Source organism: Lissotriton vulgaris, chromosome 8 (assembly GCF_964263255.1).
Source record: "Lissotriton vulgaris chromosome 8, aLisVul1.2, whole genome shotgun sequence".
NCBI classification, from domain to species: Eukaryota; Metazoa; Chordata; class Amphibia; order Caudata; family Salamandridae; genus Lissotriton; species Lissotriton vulgaris.
In genome coordinates, this window is record NC_141696.1 from 1,558,286,953 (window position 1) to 1,558,312,534 (window position 25,582).

General features: G+C 43.4%; 1 protein-coding gene across 3 annotated transcripts in view; it reads right to left on the reverse strand.

Moving 5' to 3' along the window:
- LOC147700402 (uncharacterized) overlaps window positions 1–25,582 on the reverse strand; it is a 136,238-nt gene that overhangs the window by 81,206 nt on the left and 29,450 nt on the right. For 2 of the 3 annotated variants that reach the window (XM_086935753.1, XM_086935755.1), the window contains exons 2-5: window positions 11,313–11,439; window positions 10,787–10,897; window positions 4,754–4,864; window positions 738–818 (exon numbers count right to left, since the gene is read on the reverse strand). In XM_086935753.1, coding sequence (XP_086791879.1) covers window positions 738–818; window positions 4,754–4,864; window positions 10,787–10,897; window positions 11,313–11,439 — 430 coding nt within the window. The remainder of the gene's footprint in view (window positions 1–737; window positions 819–4,753; window positions 4,865–10,786; window positions 10,898–11,312; window positions 11,440–25,582) is intronic. The other variant, XM_086935754.1, reaches the window with a different exon arrangement.

The window sequence follows — 25,582 nt, forward strand, 5'->3', positions numbered from 1 at the left end:
GACTCCTAAAACACCTCCCCACCCCTAAACTCCACTCATTCCTGAACCCTGAAAACCCTTCACCACCCCTAAACACTACCCATCCCTGTTCCTTCAAAACCCTCACCAGCCCTTAACTCCATCCATCTTTGAACACTAAAACCTCTTTCTGCACCTAAACTACCCATCCAGACCCCTAAAAAACCTCCTACCCTAAACATCACCCATCCTTGAAGCCAAAAACCCTCACTACGCAAAAACTCGACCCACGTTTAATGTAATTTTTGATTTTTCCTTAACATATTCTTTTATTTACAACATTTTTCCTTTAATTTTCCATTTTTTTTGTATTTCCTTAAAATCATATTTCCTTAAAATTGGGGTTCTATGATTTGGTTTCCTCCAATGTGGTTTCTCAGTTTTAGTTTTTCTATTAATTCCCATACATCAGAATATACAGCATAATCCTGCAAACTGTATTCCTGCTGCTTCTCTTCAATGCTCTTTTATTCATTCGTATTCCGCTGTAATGAGGAGAGCAGTTGCCCATCTCTAGTTGCCAACAGCGCCCTTTCGACTCTGTTGCTGAGCGAGGCAGAGAGGTAGGTCCCATTCTGCTCATATGTAAGTTCTCACTTCTCAAAAGGTCGCTCAATGTCTAACACCATTGGTTAGGAACTGGTGCATTGTTTATTTGAGTTGAGAGGAAGAACTGTCCCACCACAGTAATGTAAACACCCAGAGTGTGTGCACTTCACCTGAGCTGGGGCAGGTCGGGCTTTCTCTTCCTTCTAAGAAATACTCATCCAACAAACACGGATCTGGCTCGTGTTCTGTTCCTGAAGGATTGTGACAAAATTAGGAATAATTATTTCTACTGAGGAAAATAATGTTATTACATTGTAAATATTGACGCATTGTTATTAACACAATAGCCGGAGAAAGACCCAAATTCCTCTGCTAGCTTCTCCCAACTAGGGATGGTCTTAGCAGGGTTCGCCGTATAAATTAAACGACCATCGGCGTACAGATTTATCTTAGTTCTGAAACCCTGCGAGCCAAAAGGAATGTGAAGCCTGCCAAACTAAAGAGGATTCACCTTTACACCCTCAAAAAGATATTTTGGACTCCCCAAAAAATTGTGAGGTTTGCAAAAAAATTGGTTCTTGGATGCAGAAGCTGTGGTGACCCCGAAGCGAACGATGAGCATGTTTTTCACCTGTATTTCACTATCCAGCTTCGGGGAGACTGTGAGTTTGTTGTCGACACTGCATAATAATAATAATAATAATAATAATAATAATAATAATAATAATAATAATAATAATAATAATAATAATTCCTATTTGTAAAGCGTAACATATTACCCCCTTAAGGGTGTCAAGGCACTGGGGTCCGTCAAGCAAATTAAATGAGCTATTTGCCCAGAGTCACATGATACTGAGCTGAGCTGCTGCCAGCGCTGGGGAGCGAACAATGAGGACCGTGCTCGGGAGTCAGCCGCACTGGCCGCTGTGCCACACTTCTCCTCTCTCACAATCACACAATCTTCTCAATAGATCTCAGCGGTATCTGCTATTCTAACTGCTGCTTCTTGCTGGAAAGGAGATCTGCAAAAAAAGGCTCAATCCTGCATCTCCTTCCCAGGAGGGTTTGTTGAAGGCCATTCAGGCCCGTATGGGGCAGATGTTTGAGAGTGGAAGGTATGTTGGCTCCGCAAAACCGACCAGTCCTATGATGAAACCAATATGGCAATGTGATCCGGGTGTCACCGCCCGCTTCTTTGGTTGTGACAAGTATATGCACAGGCTTGTGGCTGGTTCCATCGCTCCTTGTGATGGGCATACACTGTCTCGTGATGGTACAACAAAGGACAAGGGAATCTTTAGTCTGCTATTGCAGACAAAGGGCCAGATTTAGATCTCGGCGGTTGTGTTACTCCATCACAACGCCAACAGATATCCTGACCGCCGAAACCTGCATCCCGTTTGGCTACGATGGGATTGATATTCCCGCGCACAAGAAATCCATCACCGTTGTGACGGAGTAACCCAACCGCCGAGATCTAAATCAGGACCAAAGACTAAAAGATACAGAAGCAGTCAAACATATTCAATCCATGGAAAAGCTGCCCCATCTCATGGATGATGCTGTACACACTAAAGACATAAAGAAAGGTGGATGGTGGACTATAGGGAACGTGTTTGGATGTGGCACTAGGATGGGTCATACACACTAAAGACATAAAGAAAGGTGGATGGTGGACTGTAGGGAACGCGTTTGGATGTGGCACTAGGATGGGTCATACACACTAAAGACAATAAAGAAAGGGGGATAGTGGACTGTAGGGAACGCGTTTGGATGTGGCACTAGGATGGGTCATACACACTGAAGACAATGAAGAAAGGTGGATGGTGGACGATAGGGAACGTGTTTGGATGTGGCACTAGGATGGGTCATACACACTAAAGACATAAAGAAAGGTGGATGGTGGACTGTAGGGAACGTGTTTGGATGTGGCACTAGGATGGGTCATACACACTAAAGACAATAAAGAAAGGGGGATAGTGGACTGTAGGGAACGCGTTTGGATGTGGCACTAGGATGGGTCATACACACTGAAGACAATGAAGAAAGGTGGATGGTGGACTGTAGGGAACGCGTTTGGATGCGGCACTAGGATGGGTCATACACACTGAAGACAATAAAGAAAGGGGGATGGTGGACTGTAGGGAACGCGTTTGGATGTGGCACTAGGATGGGTCATACACACTAAAGACAATAAAGAAAGGGGGATGGTGGACTGTAGGGAACGCGTTTGGATGCGGCACTACGATGGGTCATATACACTAAAGACATAAAGAAAGGGGGATGGTGGACTGTAGGGAACGCGTTTGGATGTGGCACTAGGATGGGTCATACACACTGAAGACAATGAAGAAAGGTGGATGGTGGACGATAGGGAACGCGTTTGGATGTGGCACTAGGATGGGTCATACACACTAAAGACAATAAAGAAAGGTGGATGGTGGACTGTAGGGAACGCGTTTGGATGCGGCACTAGGATGGGTCATACACACTAAAGACATAAAGAAAGGTGGATGGTGGACTATAGGGAACGCGTTTGGATGTGGCACTAGGATGGGTCATACACACTAAAGACATAAAGAAAGGTGGATGGTGGACTATAGGGAACGCGTTTGGATGTGGCACTAGGATGGGTCATATACACTAAAGACAATAAAGAAAGGTGGATGGTGGACTGTAGGGAACGCGTTTGGATGTGGCACTAGGATGGGTCATATACACTAAAGACAATAAAGAAAGGTGGATGGTGGACTGTAGGGAACGCGTTTGGATGCGGCACTACGATGGGTCATATACACTAAAGACATAAAGAAAGGTGGATGGTGGACTATAGAGAATGCGTTTGGATGTGGCAATAGGATGGGTCATACACACTAAAGACATAAAGAAAGGTGGATGGTGGACTATAGGGAACGCGTTTGGATGTGGCACTAGGATGGGTCATACACACTGAAGACAATGAAGAAAGGTGGATGGTGGACTGTAGGGAACGCGTTTGGATGTGGCACTAGGATGGGTCATATACACTAAAGACAATAAAGAAAGGTGGATGGTGGACTGTAGGGAACGCGTTTGGATGCGGCACTACGATGGGTCATATACACTAAAGACATAAAGAAAGGGGGATGGTGGACTATAGAGAATGCGTTTGGATGCGGCACTAGGATGGGTCATACACACTAAAGACATAAAGAAAGGTGGATGGTGGACTATAGGGAACGCGTTTGGATGTGGCACATGGATGGGTTGCATTGGGCGAGAAATGGGCTTGGGTGGGCTGGAAAAACTTTGCAGTGGGATTCAGGAAAGTGATGGATGCAAATGCCAGGGTTACCAGTTGCGATGCTAGATTGAGTATTAAGGACGTGCTTTTCTCCATGCTGGGTGTTAATGACAGAATCAACAAGCTGTTATTTTGTCTGCATAGGATGTATATTTGGGAATAAACGTCTCATTAAGCTACCTATGTCTGCCAGTGGTGGAAGACAAATTATACCCCTCTCTGAAAAATATGTTCAATAGATTCTCAACTTTCAAATAGGTAACTGCCTAACGAGCATAAGCTTATCGAGCAAACAAAACAGTCGCCCTGCGAGTGCTGGGAGAACAACAGCTTCGGAGGAAGACATAACACCTCTGGACCATGGCCTCTTTAATGCTAAACTCCATGAATTTGTTAGGTGGTGAACGATGCAATAAGCATGTAGATTCCCTTCTGTCAACAAAAAAACAACAAATTATCATGACTTTATAAAGGAATCTTGTTCGCTTGGGGATCGAAGTGACTGCTGTTCTCAAAAAGCAGATCTTAGACCCGTCACCCCAAGCACATTTGTGAGGTTCTACTTAATACATATCATCAGCATTTTACAGTGATGAAATATGCTAGTAGCTCAGCAGGACTTTCCTTGAGCAGAATTAGCTCTCACTACAGAAAAGGTTGGAGACCCCTGTTCTAGCCTCACGAAACAGACAGCATAAGACCATAATATTAAGTATAAGTCCATGTAAGTGGCACCAAGAGGGTCATACTTGTGGTTGTAATGATAGACTTTAGGGACTCAGATGAGGTCGGCAAAACTTACACTCTGTCTTTACTCTCACTCTAGTAAAGGCAGTGTACAGCCCGGCCTGTGTCATCTAAACAATGGACGCGTACTATTATATCATGATGATTTCTTCTGACCTGTGTGGAGTGGATAAGGGGACTCCCTTGTCTCTGTGTTCAGCGGATCTACTGGACAGTGGCCATCCTCTCTGCTTAGAGTGAACATGTCAAATTCAGGAACTGCTACACCTGTAAAAACAGAAATCACTTAGTTAGAACAATTTACCAACCAAAGTCACTGTGATTTTATATAAAGAGACAGTCTTTATCTTTCATTCCCCTTTATAAGTATTGGCTTCTTTATTTTTTATACATTATTTGTCAGCTTAATAACAACGCAGCATACAGTTTACAATTTGAGACATCTGGCAAATTTTGATTTTTTTCATATCTCCGACTAGTGCCCAGGCTAATGGGACTCAAGGGCAACTAAGCAAACCTTGTGACAAGTACTGCTGGTGTCTCTGGAGCCAGAGGAGCAAAATGTACTGCCGCGTGCTCGTGAATTTCAAGGGCTAGTGAAACAGATGAGTCAATGCTCCTGCTTGGAGGATGGTGCGAGCTATAAAACCTTATACAGGTAGCATATTTGTCACTCACAATACATATAATTCTCATGAAATGTTATTCTTTTTTAAAAAAGAAATGAAAATGTATTCACATTAAATAAAGTTGGTCAGGCATTCGGTACATACTTGAAGGGACTTCTGCTGCAGGGATGCGGCACCCAGTGTTCTTTATACTGCGGGGTGCAGTACTTTCCAATTGTGGTGTCGCTGCATCATTACAGGTCTATGGGGGACTTTCATAAGTTCTTCCACATACCTGGGTCTGCCCCTCCAGCCAATTTCTGCTTCTTCCATTACTGACCAGATGTTTTTATCTGTGGTGCACCAGCGAGCCTTGCGAGTATTCAAACAGTTTTAATTGGAATTCCACTGAAACAGCCAACGTTCAGCAGCTGTCTTTGCAGGTCAGGCTGGCAATTACTGACCTTCCCTAGCTCTTGGCTGTGTGGTGGGTCACACGGCTCTTTGGCTGGCCATGCCAGGAAACGGCCCTGCCTGAGCAACAGTTTCTCTTTTTGCCCGCTTTGGTTCTGGAAATAGCAGTTGCAGTTCGGAATGAGGGGCAACGTTGCAGATCATGGCATCTTTGTAACTGATTGAAGAAGGCCTTGAATGAGAATTGTTGTTCTCTTTATAGCACAGGCTTTCCACCACAAGACAGTCATAAAGAAAACATTAAAGTCTAGCAATCTCTTGTCTTCACTGTGGCATTCCACAGAGGTTGGCCTTGGAGACGTCAAAGACAGAAAGACCCTTAAAGATAGCACAGGTAGGTAAATAAAAATAAAAATACTGCCGTTGAAAATAAGGAATTTAAGCAACCCTTCTTTCTCCTACTGTTTATTTACCTGAATTCTTAACTCAGAGCTCTTTCTCAGTTCTGCCATCTCATCTGGCTTCTCTCTTTACTGCTATTTTCTTTCATACGTTCCCGTCTCGTCCTTAATCTAGTTTATTCTTTTTGTCAGCTTTCATTTTTCTCCCAATACCGCCGATGAAAAAGAGATACTTTTACCCTTATCTAGTCCCCATGATCAATCTGTCAGTCCTATTCCTCCTTTTTCCATTCTTAAGACATCCTTACGTCTAACACAAAATTACTTTTCAGTGTAGTTTGGAGCTTTGACCCACACCTGATTTTCAGGGTTGTCAACCCCTTGCCCTGCTCTGCAGCTCGCCCACAAGCCTGGTCCAGTTTCCCTTCTGCGCTCACCTATGCTTAGGTTCGTTCTCAAGCCGGGCATGGAACTCTTCACCTCATGCCCAGGAATCAGCAGGCTTAAGTCACCCCGCCTCGCTGTCCTTTTCTTCTGTTACTTCCTCAGCATTGCTGATGTGTGTAGGGTTTGGGTTACTGGAAGGGCTTTAGGAGGGCCTGGTCCCGCCAGGTCTCCGAAAAGACTGATCAATTTTTCAATAATAACAGTAAAGACCCTTATGGTATTGCAAATTAGCAATGCTGTCACCGTTTGCATTTCACATTTGGCTTAATCTTCCATTAATTAAGATCATTTTTCCCACCATTGTGGTTCTGTAGCTCTATTTTATCATGCAACACATGGTTCTTGGGCAAACTCTGAACTGAGTCGCCTCCAGGTGTCTGGTTGAGTTCAGATTGTAGGTGGGTTTTATGGCAGCGCGCACCTGAGACCTCTGAATCTGAGGCAGTAGGTAGTGTATGTTTCTAAGGGTCCCCGTTTGTGGATCATAGACTTATACATGCACATCCAATCCTTGGCATCCTTGTACAATAAGTACTAGGAGGAAGGGGTCCAAGTGTAAACATAGAACAATATACACAATTCAAAGAATTAATCGTCAAAACAACAAATTGATCCACAATGTTTTAATTCACAAAGGGATAGAGTGTAGTAGATATACACATCAAATTATCAAGCATGTTGGCGGTTATACAGTGCCCCGGAGAGGAAGGGAGGAAGTGATCAAGTGAGGATGAGGAGGTGACATGTATGAAGTGACAGTAAAATCAATCAATCGAGCAAAACAATATTGGCAGTTTTATACACGACCAAAAAAGCCAAAGATTTTGGCAAATTACATTAGATGAACATACTTCACAGAATACAATTAATGTTAAGATGGTGGCGTGAAGTTGACACGAGGGGAGTCGTTGTCGACGTTTCGACCCTCTTATCAATGCAGGGAAAAGTTGAACCCTTGCTGCGGGGTCTTCATCAGGACCAAAAAGGGGGGGGCAGGTAACCTGAGATTAGTCGAGGTGGAACTAGATTAACAAAGTTCTGTAGAAAGTGATGTCCCTCTAGGATGTGTCTGTTGGCAAGTGTTATCAAATTGATCGTTACCTGCGGCGTAGCCAGTAGATGGACCGCGCCGTCAAGGTAGACAGTGTAAACGCGTGTCACCTCCTCATCCTCACTTGATCACTTCCTCCCTTCCTCTCCGGGGCACTGTATAACCGCCAATACGCTTGATAATATGATGTGTATATCTACTACACTCTATCCCTTTGTGAATTAAAACATTGTGGATCAATTTGTTGTTTTGACGATTAATTCTTTGAATTGTGTATATTGTTCTATGTTTACACTGGGACCCCTTCCTCCTAGTACTTATTGAACCCAGGTCCCAGTGACTATGTTTGGGTAAACCCCCTAATACATACACTCCCTGTACAATACACAACAATTACGCGCATCTCAAAGATAATTTTAAGAAAATATGAGATATACAGATGGAGGATTTTAGAAAGATGTGGTGAAAACAGGAGTATAAGTGTTTAACAGTGAGAGACAACAGAAGAAAGTTGTTTAAGGGATGAATGGGAGTGACTGAGACACTCAGAAGTTCACACCTCCTTCCACACACCGTAGTAATGTTTATTTCAGAGTCTCACATTTTCAGAATGAAACATATTGTTTCACAACAAAATCATTGTTTAATTTCCTTTATCTTATACAGCTAACAAGTGTTGACAAAGCCAAGAGGTGTGGCTTTTTTTTTTAGGTATATGTGTTTTATTGTGTTACATGTCTGGATTTTATTTATAAAGTTTTATGAAGCGCAAACAAGATCACAAAGGATATCAGAGCGCTTTACAAAAAGGATGGAAGGAAGGTAATAAATGCAATAAGGTACGAATAAAAACAAGAATAAACGCATAATTACAAGACGAATGGGTTCAAGGAGAGTAATACAATAAACAGGTACATAGCGGACTACAAGGGGGGCACACCACAAGGTAAAGGAGAGCAGCATCCAATGATGGTCAAATGACTTAGGATCAATGACTTTGAGCAGGTGAGACTAGCCCAATTGAGGTAAGAATTTGTTAATTAGGAATCTTTTGACTTCCAGTTTAAAGGCAATCGTTGAGGAGATTCTGCGTACTTCCGGTGAAAGACAGTTCCATACCATATCTTTGGAGCGGCGCCGGAAAAGGCTCGGTGACAAGTTCTCTTTTTGCTAAAGATTTGTGGTTTAAGTAGGAAAGTGTTTACACTTCTTGAGGCTCTACCACCACAGAATAATTCAAGCTTTTGCGCTAGGTACCTGGGAGTTTTGAGATGGAGAACTTTGTGTGCTAACAGCAATCCTTAACTGAATTCGAGCTTCGTAAGGCAACCATTTAAGAGAAGTTTAGACTGGGGATATGTACACATTTCGTTTGGTACCTGTGACCAGTCTGGACGCAGCGTTTAGTGATGGTCTTGGTGGAGCCAGGTTGTACTTGGGAAGGCCACAGAGCCCAGCGCTGCCATAGTCTAACCTCGGTAAGACAAGCGCTTGGACCACATGCTTGAAATCAGTATTTAGAAGAAATGGTTTGATATTTCTAAGTGTCCTCATCAAGTGATTTGTTCCCTTACACACATTGCTGATATGATTCTTCATGTTCAGGTGCTTGTCCAGGGTGATTCCGAGAGATTTGGCTGAGTCTATAATGAGGGGGGTGAAGTTAAAAGCTGTGAGGTGATTTAACCAAAGGTCTAGCTTGGGGATGTGGTTCAGAGGGGAGATGAGAAGGAATTCAGTTTTGGAGGTGTTGGGCAGGAGATGGTTCTCAGTTAACCAATTCTGAGTAGACGTTAAGGTAGTGTTGAGCGAGATGATGTTATCCGGGGCAGCAATTTTCAATTAAAGTTGCGTATCGTAAGCATACATATGAAAGAGATTGTTCGTGGAATTTAGTGAGTTAGCTAATGGTTCCAGGAAAAGATTAAAGAGTATAGGAGATAGGGCAGACCCTTGGGGTACCCCCATGAGAACTGGGGAGGGGTGCGAGAGAGTGGTCTGCCTTGACTCTTTGTGATCTGTGGAGGAGGAAGGACGAGAACCATTGTAGCATCCGACCAGAGAAACCCATCCTGTTCTTCAGAATGGATAGGAGGTTGTCGTGATTGACCGTGTCGAATGCAGAGGAAAGGTCAAGGAGGATTAGGCGGCAGGAATCGTTTTGGTCAAGCATTTTTAAAATGTCATCCGTAACGTGAGTTAGAGCCGATTCAGTACTGTGCCCTTTCTGAAAGACAGATTGATGCAGGTCTAGGAGTTAGAAATTCTCAATGTGAGCACAAAGTTGGGATTGTACGCATTTTTTCTAGGATTTTGGCTAGGGTGGGGATGTTGGAGATAGTATATTTAGATGTGGATTTTAAATTACAAGGGTCTACTTAGGAATAATAAAAAAAGGACACAGTTGTATTTATACAGTGCTGCTCTCCAAATAGTATTTTGTCACCTTCAACCTTTTTGGTCAGAATGACCATGGTTCCATCAGCAAATAGACTTCTACTGTCACAATCTGCCTAATTCTCAGTTTGGAGACTAGATTTCGAATTGGGTATGCCATGCACTGTGCACCGAGAAAAAAGTACAAATTAGTATTCTGCTTTTAAAGTGCCTTGTATGCCCCTAGATTTCTTGGTACTGAGGAATAAACTACAGAGTCTAAGAATGTCCCTAGTGTGGACTTAACCAGGTTCTGGCTCCTCCACAGGTTCTAGACTGAACTGCTTGTTTGCGATTATACTCTGAGGAGCTTGAAGTCATTCTTCAGCTTTTCACTTTTCATCCTCAGGAACAGGAGTCGTCTCCATTACGTCCACCGAGGAGTTCCTGTCAAATGTAATCCTCTCATTTATATGGGACACATTGTCATGCAGATAAAAGATCGCCTCCTAGTGTGGTTACTGAAATAATCCTTAGACAGTCCATATTACATATGAAGTACTGTGGCGGAGCCTGCAGTCGATACTACTCGGAGTCTAGGACAAGAGGGAATATGACATGGGGCTAATAATTCAGAAACTTGAATTAGTACTTCAGCTTGTTGTAAGCATCCACGTCGTTATCTATCAATGAACTTTGATTTACTCTGAATTGGAAAAACGTGAAAAGGTATGAGTTAATGTGATAAGTATCAATGTCAGTGCAAATCTGTCCTTGCACATGTCTATAAATGTGTATGTTTGTGTGTGTGAATGATTATCAATTTTGTCTGTTGTTGCAGGAACAAATATACCAGATTACTGTTGAACCGCTTGTACTCCCTCTCACTTACCCGGGGAATGGTTGTCTTTGTGTCTTTTGTCAAAGACCTCATCAACAGGAGGACACAGGCTTTGCTTTTCTTTCACTCTCAGAGAAAAGACTGATTTTGCAATTACAGGACCTGTATAAAAAATAAAAGAGAATATGTTGTTTTTCTCGAGCTCCTTCAAACAACAGAGGTAAAATGTAAAAAAGGGAGTTTATTATAGAAGCTAGAAGGGTGCACCCTTCTTGTGCAACAGCAGCTATTGCCACACATATAATTTTAGGGTGCCAAATACAGCATTAGAGGCATTTTGTTTCTATGTCACAGCCTAAGAATCAAAAAAAGCAGTCCACTGTACATCTTGCGTGTGTATATGAAAAGGAATTCAATTAAAGAACGCACACAAAAAAGTACTGCAATGAACATAAAGAACATTAAGGAAATACTGCCAAACTATTTCAAAACCTAGCTACGGGACCCTAAAATAGCAAAGTGCCTGGTAACTTATAGGCTATTCAAACTTTACAAAATACAGTCAGATAAACTTTACCCAGGGACATCAAAACTTGGTTTATTTCCTTCATCAGGTTGGCATAAAGATCCTTCTGCCAGCTGTGTAAAAGGTCCCATTCCTCTTTTGAGAAACAGGCAACCACATCCTGGAACGTAAGCAGCACCTGGAAGTAGGATACAAAATATAAAGACTTGAGTAATAGTAAGACAGAAAACATTGTCAGGCATGCCAGAGGTCTTTAAACTTTTTTACTCTGAGGACCCCTAAGCAAAATGTTTTGATGCAAAGTCCCCCTCCAAAACATTAAGGCAAGATTTGAGGGAGCAGGTGGAAAAAGGCTGATCGAAGAGAGTGGGAATTATGAGGCCATTTTCTGGGCTACTTTTGCTTTAACTCAGTCATAATCCACTCTAAACATGAAGCTCCTAAAAGAATACATCACCTGACAGAAGTTGAATATAACACCACTACTCCCAATAATTAGGGTGGTGTCAGCCCCTCACACTTCTAGATCTGAATGCAACTGTTTCACTAATAATACCTATGGCTGGGAGTAGCAGGCTGTCTCCTCTGACTCTTTTACCGCTTATCTGCCATGCCTGACCATCACTCCAATCTTGAAAGTGGCTCTCTGTCCTGTTCAGAAAACAAACAAAAAAAAAACTTCCACGGGTTCTTGGCCTCTTTGCAGTACGGATGCCTTCAGGCCTAATGCTAGCAATGAAAAGGAGCCTCCATGCCTCTTTTGAAAAGCGAAACAGTCATAATTGTGATGCAATGGAGCCCTCACCCTTCTGGGCTCGAGTGCCATTGTGCCTGCTTTATTTATACTCTGGGCAACTGGATGTATGATTATGTGTTTCTGTGGTTGCAGTGTTTTCTGACACATAATCCATCATCTGATGCATAATCTGCAGATTGTAACAAAAAAATAATTGTTTGTAGCTCAAATGGAATAGAAGTTACTAAACACATGGCAGTTTGTGTCCTTGAGAGGTGGAAAGGTTGCCTGGCCATCTTTCTACTGCGTAATGCTGTATTTGGATGCTTACCTGCTGCTCATCATGTAAAATCTTTGCCCAGGCAGTGCTACAACATGAAAAACTTACAGAAAAATGAAATAATAATGTCACAAAATGTTCCCTATTTGCCACATAACTTGCCTTTTCTTGCTTAATTCAGTCAACCCTGCCGCATAATTTGGTCCTTCGCTGCCACATAATTCCAGTAAGTCTGCTTATACTGTGCCTAATACCATTGTAAATAATGACATATTCACAGTATTTGCTGTTGCCTGTTAGGACTACTTAACACTATATATATATTTAACAACAGAGCCCCGTCAATTAAAAAAACCTGAACCAGCAAGCATGTGTCGGTTCCCTTTATTTTGGATGGGGAGTGGTGTGGAGATATATATATATATATATATATATATATATATATATATAAATTCACTTAAACAACCATAGGTTTCAGGCCTTATATAGTTAGGAGTTAGCATTTAAAAAAACATTGAAATTGCTCCTATATAGTTAGTTGTACTAACTATATTTTGCGCACCCGCAATCCACTGCTGATGATGTCACATATTACATCATTCATGACATGGTCAGTGACATCACTGATGACATCACTTACGACATCTCATTTGACATCACTGATGACATCATCTAGTGACTGTGTGTATCTGTAAAGTTTAAATATGTTTTACATATTGAAGAATGAGTAGATGTATAATTGTCTGGAAGAAGGATTTAGTAGGTGCGTGACTGACTGCATGAGTGAGTGATTAAATGTGTCTTACTAAATGCATGGGTTAGTGACTAAACTGTCTGAATGTGTGCATCAGTATGTCTGTTGTTGTGTAAGCTGCTGCATGTGTTGATCAGTAGCTATATTAGTGGCTATATGGGTTATTGATTGGTTGCCCAAGTATTTGAATGGGAGACTGAGTGTGTGTGTGGGTGGCTGGGAGGTGTATGGCTCTGTGCATAGATGTGTGAGCAGTTGATTCACTAGGTGTATGAGTACAAGAGTGCATGTCTAAACAGCTATATGGGCGGTTGACTGTGTGCATGGGTGTGTTGGTGAGTGAATGGCTATCTCAGTGCTACATGTCCAAGTAAGTACATATGTAAAACACAGTGCAATAGGTCACGTATTTACGCGAGTTTGAGCTATTGACATTGCAAATAACTCATTTTATTTATGTTTCAAAAACACACACACACAGAGACACAAACAGCCACACAAAGAGCCACACACACACAGAGCGATACACAGAGACACACACACACACAGAGCCACACACACACACACACAGAGCCACACACCTAGAGCCGCACACACAAGGAGCCACACACACAGAGCCCCCCCCACACACAAAGCCAGACACACACACACACACAACCAACACCAAGCCACCACCTTTCTTTGATGGTGACTGTTGCATTCTAATTTTCTGGTGGAAGGGCTCACTCAAACAGTGATCTAGCCACGTTTAACTTTTTTTCCCCAAAACGAAGTTCTGGTTAGATTCTGTGGCAGGGCTTGTGTGGAGCGTCACTGCGCGACAATGGAGGACGCAGCACAGTAAGTGAAATAAAAACAGGGCTAGGCAGTCTACACGAGATGTCCCAGCAATCTCCCTTCTTAAATGAAAATATAAACTCTGATTGGGAGAGAGAATTAATGCACGATACAGATACAAACACGATATTATATCAGTACATTAAATACAATTATTAACATATTAGAAAGCACCATTGCCCCCACTGCATTTTTCTTTTTAATACTGATCTTTCCTCCAAAATAGGGCTGCGGCAGAACTTGGAAAGGGATAATTTTATTAGACAAAATATTATTTATTTCAATCACCAATAGTTAAACTTATTTTATAGAGTTAAGAAGAAATGTCTCAGTGTGCGGTTGTCTTTAAGCAAACAGAAAAAGTACATTAACGGCGTATGTATAAAAGTGTTGGGAAAGTATTTGCGAAATATGTTTATTTTAGCATTTCCGTAAGAGCTTTCCTGTCTTATTTTTTTTCTTTTCTTGCCTCTGGAGCAGTTTGCTTTCATGTCTAAACCCACGTTTCAACGATTCAGACTTCTCCACCCTCTTTGCGTTTTTATTCCTTAAATGTATGAGTTTTAAAGAAAAGAGGGAATATAGTGACCCAAAGGAAGACAAAAGGAAATACACGGTCAAAAAGTGGCCATGTGTGATACCTTTCGTCAGTCCTGACATGTTAGTCAACAGACCTTTGCATGTTGGGACTTGTAGTTTCGCTTTTAACATTGCACGGTGTCAATATTTAAAAGCGAAAATGCTGCTGGCTAAAAAGCCTGGGTTCGCTGGCGGCGCCGCATGTAATACTGGGCATCTAACCCGCATGCACACACTTGTCGCCTCTTTAGACGCACTTCGTTGTGTTCAGGAGGCATTAACGTGAGTTGAAGGCAGGGGATCTCCCCCACCCTCTCTGCCAACTGGACGCAGCAGCCCAAGAGTCACATCTTCTCTCCATACACTTTGGTTTACAAATTAACCAGGGCGGGGTCACATGCGTAAGGAGATCACGCCCCCTCTCTCAAACTACTCAAAACACGCACTGCCAGGACCGACCTTAAGAAAATATTGATGCAAAGGCAGACTGTAGTGAATGCAGGTCGTGTTACATCAGGCCCATCCATCTTCGCACTGTACTACTTCCAGCCCTCATGCCAGGATTCTGCTATGTATGTACCGACACTACCACCACCTTCCTATCATCCAAGCACCTCAAGCCAGCCTCCTACAGGGAGCACACACTCCTTGCCCTTCGCGAGCCGAACGCGGGAATTTCCAAAGATCCCATCAGCATTCCCTTCACTTCCTGGCTGAGAAGGGCAACCTTAGTTAAGTAAGCGGTGCACCGGCACAACACCATCAAGGCAACGGACTTCTCTTCACCGGACATTTTACAGTTCTCAAACTCCCCTTGAAAGTTAGAGGACACTACAGCGAGAAAGGGTGGTGTGGGGTGTTAAGCACAGTTAACCTTTTCCTCAACAATCATGCATATATGCAGTTTGCCTGGACACTACATTTTTGCAAAGCACGTGGGACTATAAACAACGACATAACCCTCACCAAAAGGGAAACAAAAAAATATCACTGGTACCTTAGCCTGACCCCGAAGATATCACCCGCTTTTCTCCACCGAAGGTCGCGCCTGTGGTACAGAGTGCTGAACGTCTTGACTGTGGTGCTGGAGTAAGGACAGCCCTGCGACTCCTCCCCCGTCTCATCTCCGAGCCCTGCTCTCCGGCTCCATAACTCCGACCACAGATCTCCAAATCCGTGTTCACTGCGACACAATATGATACCAGTGTGGGAAGTATTGTGTGTGGTCTTGCATGGCCAGAGCTCTAGGTGGTCCTTCAGAAGAATCCCCATCCAGCTCATGCCATAAATCCCCAGGACCCCCACAGGTTTTTTATTACTACCAAGGATGGGTTCACGAGGAGACACACTGGGCGTAGGGTCCATAAATCCCGTGAACTTAAGCTTCATCATTTAGGAACTTTGTATGGGAGGTTTGCTGTGCATATTCTTAATCTGAGTGTAGCTTGTGCCGGAGCCCTTGTATTTTTGTGAAGGAGAGAAGAAGGCAACATTTTCTAAATAAGCGGGGGGGTTCCATGATGTTATCACCCAGCTCTATTAGAATTGGGGCGACTAGGGCAGGTGAAAAAGTGTGGGAGAGCTTGTTTGAAAGTAGAGGGTGGAGTGAAGGAGAGTGAGGAGATTGGACATTAGGTAGAGTAAAAAATCGAAGCGGAAATAAACATAACAGGAATGAGGGATAAGAATAGAAAACTGAGAGCCATCTTTTTCTGTGTGCAAACGGCCGCCAAACGACCACAGATCTCCAAATCCGTGTTCACTGCGACACAATATGATACCAGTGTGGGAAGTATTGTGTGTGGTCTTGCATGGCCAGAGCTCTAGGTGGTCCTTCAGAAGAATCCCCATCCAGCTCATGCCATAAATCCCCAGGACCCCCACAGGTTTTTTATTACTACCAAGGATGGGTTCACGAGGAGACACACTGGGCGTAGGGTCCATAAATCCCGTGAACTTAAGCTTCATCATTTAGGAACTTTGTATGGGAGGTTTGCTGTGCATATTCTTAATCTGAGTGTAGCTTGTGCCGGAGCCCTTGTATTTTTGTGAAGGAGAGAAGAAGGCAACATTTTCTAAATAAGCGGGGGGTTTCCATGATGTTATCACCCAGCTCTATTAGAATTGGGGCGACTAGGGCAGGTGAAAAAGTGTGGGAGAGCTTGTTTGAAAGTAGAGGGTGGAGTGAAGGAGAGTGAGGAGATTGGACATTAGGTAGAGTAAAAAATCGAAGCGGAAATAAACATAACAGGAATGAGGGATAAGAATAGAAAACTGAGAGCCATCTTTTTCTGTGTGCAAACGGCCGCCAAACGCGTTACACAGCTAACTGGGCACGATGCCTGCGCGCACCAGTCGGCCCTATGATTGGTTAATTAGGAACACCAATCAGAGAGCTGACTTGAGCGTGCAGGCAGCGTGATGAGGGGCTGCTGTCTGCCGATGACGTCACGGAGAGAAAGAACATCAAAAACACCCCCCCGAATCCAGTCTTGAACTGAGTGATGCCCCTCCCCTCCAATGGCTGACCTCCGTTTAGGAAGCAAGCCAATGGAGAAGAGGGGCGGGTTCAAGCCCCCACATATGTAACATTAGATCTCTCCCTGCGACTGCGCAAGCGCAGCCTACGCAGGTCTCGACCTAAAAAGGTGGCCTATGTGACAGAAGTGATGTATAAACACATGCAAACCCTCCCGATTCAGGCAAGAGACTACCCATTTCAATACTAGTCTTCCGCCTCCCGATTCCTGCTTGCAAAAACCCAATTCGGAAGTTTTGTAAAATTGCCAAAACAAAGAGCGCTGAGACCTGCCATGCACGCTCCAATCTTCCACTGCAAAAATAACCTTGACATTTTATTTTTGCTCGTTTCACATAGCGCAAACAAAATCAGAGTTTCGAACTCTGTTTTTGTTTGCACTATGTTATTAAATTGAGGAAGATTGCCTCTGCTTCAATAAAAGTCATTGGCCAAAATACATTCTCATGACTATTTTTTTTTTATCTCCCACTTGTCTGCTCTAAAATGTTGGCATGTATGTCTATAGTGTGTAATAGATGCATCGATTAGCGAGCACAATAAGACAGCTGAAGTGTACTCTTACTTAAATAACTTAGATCTCCTACTCCACAAAAAGCACCATCACCCACAATTTGTGGCATGCACTAACCATGTTCAGGTGGGCTGAACCATAAAAATGGGAAACAGAATTTTATAAATTGGGATTAGAAACGTTGGTAGATGGAGAAGCTTCAAGCTTCATAGGTCTACGGCCCTCTTGCGTTTATTCAGGACTGCACTGACCGGGATATCAGAAAATGAATGTTATGACAGTCATGGAATATTATTGCCTTGCCAATGTTGTCGATCTATTTTGGCACAATCTATTTTGACAGATCCTTAGTGTCCAGATGGGTCAACAGCCTTCCTTAGAACATGAAGATCCCTTAATAAATGCACTTTTCCCTACAGTCTATAAGTCAAGTATGAAGACAGACAACAAAAAAACATACAACAGTAACAAAAAGTTATTACTCGCTCAAGATTTGACCCAAGGATTTTCTATAGGAAAAAGACATAAATCAAGTAGCATTCATTAGTACCGAATATACATGTAATGAAATGAATTTGTACTTGTAAAGCGCACTTATAACCCAACCAGGGTTTCCTGGCGCTGTACGCATACCGCTGTGGAACCCTTCCTGGCTTTTCCCTGTGAAATGTCCACTCCTGGGCACCCCCAATGTGAAGCCAGGCATCCTAGCGCTGTTGGGGCCATTGTGGAGATTAAGCAAGCTACTGCCCAGAGTTGCAGAGTGGGACCCATGATTAGAATAGGCACAGAGGCGAGAATCATCAGGTCTGGGGAGAATGAGTCCAAGAGCCGCCGAGGCGGGAATTGAACCCTGGTCCCGGGCCAGACCTCTGCATCAAGGTCTGCCGCTCTAACCATTGAGCCACACTTCTCCACTCCACATGGTACTTCTCTACTGAACATCTATCAAACATAAATAAATGAAGCACGGCAAACAGTGACACACTGCACACAAAGCGAAGTGTGAATGAAAAGAAAAATGAGGCCACTTTTCCAGCTTACCCTGTGACTAACATTAAAAAAGGACTTTTTAGAAAGAAGTCAGGATCACGCCACACAAAATAAAAATATCACGGCTCGAAAAAACAAACATTTTACCAACCTGCAGGTCTAGTAACTTGAATCATCTACTCGACCTAAGTGTAATGTACTTGACCCGTGAATTGGTCCCAAATTGTGTGACCCTATTCAAATATTTTGATTTACGAACCCCCTTTTTCTTCATCTCCACATAAGAGAGCATCTTCAAATATGCAAGTTCACTATTTCTGCTGTACAAAAAAACTCTTTATTTACTTAATTAAACATTTTCTCCATGTATATATATATATATATATATATATATATATATATATAAGAATCAAGCCCACATATAGGGTACAAATGATCCCTGGCCTGCCTCTTAACTCACTAATTGCATTGTCATCTGGGAAGATCAGGAATATTTCCCAGTTTATGTTTAAAAACTCACTTTTCATAATTATATTACTTAAAGCATGATGTGGTAGTGCATTGCAATTTACAGATAGCACATTATTCGTTGAAATGGCTACAAAACAATCCCTCATGTAGCTTTACCGATAAAACCACATAGCACATAAACAATGTTTGGAAATTGAGTTTCAGCGAAAATATTTAAAATGTGTCCATCACCAATTCAAGTGTTCTGATTTGTTTTGATCCTATAAAAATAAAAAGTTATAAAAGAAATACACAAATGTTTCTTCATAACTAGTGAAATATGTTTGAAAAGTTTGAACAGTTCACTTATTAGCTATTTAAGTGTTGTGTTAAAAGAAGCCTGGAATCTTACAGCCTTTCATTTCACATGCTTTGCAAAGCACAATTGTCACACAGTTCACTTTGCTAAATTCTCTCATTTCAGACACAGAAAGGAAAGTAAGTGTAGGAAGGCAAACTGACTTTTGACCTCAGTCTCTGAAAGCCGAACAAATGTCACAAGATAACATGATTTAAAGGCAACTTAATTGCTCATTCACTTTGTGAGCTAACAGAACACCTGTTGTCAGCTCGCCAGAATGGGCAAGTTGGACCTAAAAATAGCTCGTCCTGATTAAAATTGGCTCGCCATAGCGATTGCTCAAGTGGATTTTTCGAGCCCTGAATATGCAATTCTAGCTATACAGCCTTAGTGTAGCTTGGCCATTGGGTAAATGCATCCTTGTTAAATATTAAGGAAAAGCTACTTTTAGAAAGATATCGTTTCCCTTCCCAAGCCCCTGGAGGCCTATTTGCATTTACTCTCCCACTTCTGACAGTCAGCATTTTGTATTTGAAAAATTGTCAATGGGTGTGAAATACTTCCGAGGAGCAAACAATAGGCTGACTTGCAGGGACAGAGATGACTTCTCTGAACAAGATAGAATATTCAAGGTGGTGCTGTAAGCATCCTTTTTGAGATTAAATATAAAAATCCTGCTTGACAGGTCTGCTGGGGTTTTATGTATAACATTTTCTGCAGTCTTTAAAGAGCCCTTGCCTGTCAAAGACAAATGTTAGCTGACACATGGGCTGAGCCCATCCGTTGCCCCCCCTCCCCCCCCCCCCCCCACCCAGCCAGGCAGGCTCAAATCATGTGGATCTCATTTTGACATTACAGTGTCAGATCCATCTTGAATTTCAAATCCTGCTAGACAGGTGTGCTTGGGTTTTACACATAACAATTGGGTTACACTGCAACGGTTCATCAAATATCTGGTTGCCGGAAACACCTACTGTGTTTTGCTTCATTCTGTTTCTGGATTCATTAGAGTACAGCGACTGTCCCAAACGTAATGTTAGTGTTAGAAGTAGGAGGACACTAGGATTATCATACTACAAATCCCCCCACCAAGCACACACCCAACCCTCAGAGGCTAAGATGAGAGTGGCTGAAGGCTTCTGCCATCTTGAAAATGCCCAAAGTCGGAAGGATTGGCCCATTACATTTTACCGCATTGGTGGGGGCGTGGACTGGCCGACGCCCAAGATGGCCGCTCGAGCCTGAAGCTCAGAAGCATGTACCGACATCGGATGGCCTTTCTCTGTCCTGCAGGTCTCACTGCTACCGCAGCACTGTGAATAGGCGAGTTGATTTTTGGAGGCCTGGCCAGCTCTCATTTGCTGCCACCAAGACCCCCAGCCATGGGGATGATGAAAGCTCTGGAGGGGCGACTATGCGCGTCGTTGAGTCAGATACTCCGGCTCCTGAGGGCACGGCGGCCATACTAGCTGAATTGAGAGCAGGGTTCACACCAGAGGATACCCGCCTTGACATGCTTGCAACCTACTGGAAAGCATGCATGAGCGACCCAATCAGCATTAAACACGCATTTCCACACCTATAAACACCCATTTCCACAGTGCATTTCGGACCTTGAAGATGTTGGCCCTTTTACCACCAAACAAATCAAAATGCTCGAGAAGCTCCTCAAACAAACTACTGCGAAGGCTGAAGAACTGCAATCAAGATAACACAGAAATAATATACGCATAGACAGAATTGCATAATCCACCAACACTGGTTGCCTGAGTTCTTACGTGGAACACCTACTCTTGGATCTCTTCTGCATGGAAGCTTTCTAGGCCATGAATGCAATCGAAAGAGTCCACAAAAATCTCAGGCCGGTGTCAGGTGCACCCTCCCGGTTGATTTTAGCCAAGCTTATCAATTATCAGGATTCGGATACTATTCTACATCTACCCCCTGAAAAGGGTGCACTACAATACCAGGGTATGAAACTTTCCTTTTTTCCTGATTTCAGTCTGATTGTACAGGAGGCGCGCCACAAATTTGCAAACGCTAAACAGATTCCCAGTAAGGCTAATGTAAAATTCTCCATGCTATATCCAGCAATACTGTTCATACAACTTAGCGGCAAGCCCCAACTTTGATTCTCCTGCATCCAGTTCTGTAAGCAGAGCCATGTTGAGTCTGATCTACCGGATTGGGGGTTTGGGGGGGGATTAGCTCCTCTTCTGCCCCTTCTTCTACGACTTAGTGACATTCTGTTTATCTTCCCTGATACTGCTTTTAGGATCTGAAGTCATGCCTGCCTGCATTTGTGATGTGTGGACCTCCGCTGGATCTGGCTGTGTGCCTCGGGCGCTATTGTACTGGCATCGTCTCAATAGATTCTACCTACATTTTTAATAAGGCTATCTCCCACACTAGCACGAACATGGACAATAGGCGCTCTCCCTTGACTGCTCCCCCCCCCCCCCAAAGGATGACTCCTCCAGTTTGTTCCTACCTTTTGTAGGTTACAACGTTGATGGGATTCACCGTTAGCGGGTCACTAGCTATCCAATGTGGGTGGGGGGTTCTGAGTGTTACTATGTTGAATTACTTTACTTTGCTTTTCATTTTATGCAAGGAAATAATCACAAAATGGACGTTGCATTACCTGGTTCTTAGGTACTTATAACTTTTCCTCCACCACTTTGAATATGTACGCCCACTATTGAGGATAAGAGAATGGCATTAAAATCCATAACTTTGAATGTAGGGGGACTATACAACCCGCAGAAGGGACGTCAAGTACTGTTTTACTCAACTGGGCATGGTGTGCAGATAGCTTTTGTACAGAAAGCTCACAGAGCTCCAGGTTCCCTTTCCTATTATGCGTCCAATTAGGGAAAACCACTTTATTTGCTAATTAAAGCATGTACTCTAGAGGTGTATGTATCCAAGTATACAGGGCGATTCCTTTCATGGCACGTGAAAAAATTGCTGATCCTGAGGGTCACTACCTGTTGGTCACTGGCAGGCATGTTTGCTGCTATGCCGGTCCTATTAGTTAATATTGATGCTCCCAACGTTGATACCCCTGAATTCTTTGTCAACATTTCCACACATCTTGCCCGGTTACAGGCCCACACTGTTCTCACGGGGACGACTTTAACCTCTTCCTCGAAGTCTCCATGGATTCGACAAGACATGTCACCAAGCTCCACTCCCTACAGGGACTTTCTAGGCTCATTTAATCCTTTCTCCTTGCTGATGCCTGGCATTTCAAACACTTGCACACCAGAGGTTATACATTGTACTCTGCCCCTCATGGATCCTGGTCCCGTAATGCTCACTAGTACCTTACCCTGGACATTATACTTGTGATCACCGATGTTGAACACTGCCCTGTGGTCCTAACTCTCTGGCTTCCCAAGGCGATGTTACCTCATGTGCCCTGGCGCTTCCCTTCGAATGCTCGGCTTGATGAGGTCTTCTGTACTGAAGTGTGAGAAGCAATAACCAAATACTTTCCACCCACACAGGAACTGTGCAGCAATATTCAACACTCTGGGGTGCTTTTAAGGCATACAACAGAGGGGGTTGCATACACATACACTCAGGGGTGCTCAATACATGGTGAACTGGTAGCTGTTGAGCCAGCAATATGGGATCCAGATGCTAGGACGGTGACTGGTGATCCTCATTCGTTACTGCGTCAACGTGCTTCTCTAATGCAAGTATTCCAAGATCTGGCTGCCAGTGAGGTTAACTACCTGGGCAAGCATGCAGGAGCTCGGGCCTATAGCGAGGGTGAAAGGCCAAGGCACACTTTGGCCAATACACTCTGCCCCAGTATCAGGCTACATTGATCTCGTCCCTCCAATTTGAAGATTGCTCCTCCGTCACAAACACTGAAGATATAATTGATGCTTTTATTAATTATTACACTCACCTATATACTTCACAATGTGATGCTCCTGAGGACAAGATCGTTGAATACTTGGTAGAGGTTGCCATGGTTTGGCGGGGGATGGGACAGCAACAGTTTCTCGCTTCTCCCATCTCCTGTGACGAGAATTTGCAGGCCATTGACGACCTGAGCGGCAAGCGTGCCCTGGGTATTGACAGCTTTACTGTGGTATTTTATAAGACTTACAAATCGTTGCTGATGCGTCACCTGTTTGAAGTCTACGTGGTGTCCCTGTCACAAGGTAGCCTCCCACTGACAATGCGTGAGGCTTTAATCACCCTATTGCTTAAGGCCTGAAAACCCCCGGACAAGTGTACTTCTTACAGACCTCCGTCAATGTTGAACCATGACAATAAAATTTTAGCGAAGGTCCTAGCCACTCGCCTTTCCCTCCTTATTATAGACAAAATAATTTCCCCGTTATAATCTGGGTTCATCCCAACACGTTCCACGTCAGTTAATGTGGGGACTATATTCGCAATTCTCAATCAGGTCAATCCGGAGCTCCCAGCCGCAAAGGTTTTACTCAATGCTGAAAAATCGTTCAATTCACTGGAATGGCCTTTCCTACTTGCTACGCTAAGCAAGATCGAAGGGCCTAAGGGTTTTCGTAAGCTTGTTTGCCTCCTGTACGTGACTCCACTGGCTCAAAAGTCAATGGCACTCTAACTGACCAATTTGTATTATCCCGTGGCACTAGACAGGGATGCCGTCTCTCCCCTCTTATATGTATTATTGCTATGGATCCCATTGTACAGCATTTTCAGGAGAACCACTTAGCGACAGGACTACACTTCAATCACGGTCCCCTCTTAGCGTCTCGCAGGTAATGTAATGTTATTTGTCAGGGATCCTGGTACCAACCTGTCCCCTCTGCTTCGTGGGGTCGTCCACTTCAGGCACTTTCTGATCTTGCGATTAACTGGAATGAACTGAAATTTGCCCCCTTATGGATTTTGTGAAGTTGCTTGCCACCTAGAGTTTTCATTAAAATGGTGCAGAGACCCCCCAAATACCTTGGCATATATCTTCATCGCCAGAGTACCAAGGTTTCATGCTTAAACTATGGCCCAGCAATCGATAAGTTATCCTCCCAAATTAATCAATGGATTAAACTTCCTCTGTCCATCGCGGGTAGAATAGCAATTATAAAGATGGAAGTACAGCCCAGTTTTTATACTTCTTAAATATCTCTATAGTTTTGACTAATACTTTCTTTGACACTTTACAAAAAACAACCTAGAATCAACTGGCAAACCTTGATCCTTCCATATAAACGCAGTGGGTTTAGCGTCCCCGATTTCTACCTTTACTATTTAGTGGCGCAGGTGCACTTTGCATACCATTGGTTCCATTACGATGTACGCCTACAGTTCCTGAAACCGGAATGGTCACAGGGCCTACCCATACTAACTTTCCACACTCCTGCCACAAGGCTTACCTAGAAATGCTTCTGAAATACAGACACTCCCATCCCAACTACATGATGGCCATGGGCCAATCTCCAACGGTTTTACCCGGTTTTACTCTCCTTATATACCTCTTGCTGACAATCCCTGGCTACCCCTGACCGCAGAAACACTCACCAAACAAACTTTATCTACTTGTCGATTACATAGTCTAGTTGATGTCTTTGCTGATTCCGTCATTGGCGGAAGGACATAACATGTCATACATGGACATATTCAATTTACATCGACTGCACAATACATTATGTGTTACGATCCCGATCGCCCCGGCGGAACCAATTGATTTTCTGCAGTTATCCCCGATTATTACAACTCCGGACGGTGCCCACTCGGTCTCTCAGCTGTATCATGAGGCTCTCTCACTGATGCCAGTCGTGGATAGGGGGCACGTGTTGCGTGAGAAAGAGAGCTAGATGGCCCAATACCAGACAAGATATGGTACTTTTGCTGTGAGCAGACCAGATTGGTTTCAAATAATCATCGACATAAACTACTACATTTTAAATACCTACACAGAGCCTATACTACCCCATATTTTCTAGCCAAATTTGATTCTGTTAAATAACACTGCTGCCCTCGATGCGCCGTGGAACATGCTGATTTCTCATACTTGGCGTGGAACTGTATGCCGATAATTGCCTAATGGGAGGTAATCCACGTTCTATCACAAATGATCCAGACTGAGCTTGTTCCAACTCAATTAATGGCACTCTTAGGCTACATGCGGCTGCTTCCTGTGGAAGTTCGGCATTATGTTGCTATTTCATTCTTGTTAGCAAAGCACCAGGTGCCTTTACAATGGGGTGACGCATCAGTCCCAATAGTTAAGGGTTGAATTTGAGATCTGGTGTGCTGTGACACCATGAGTG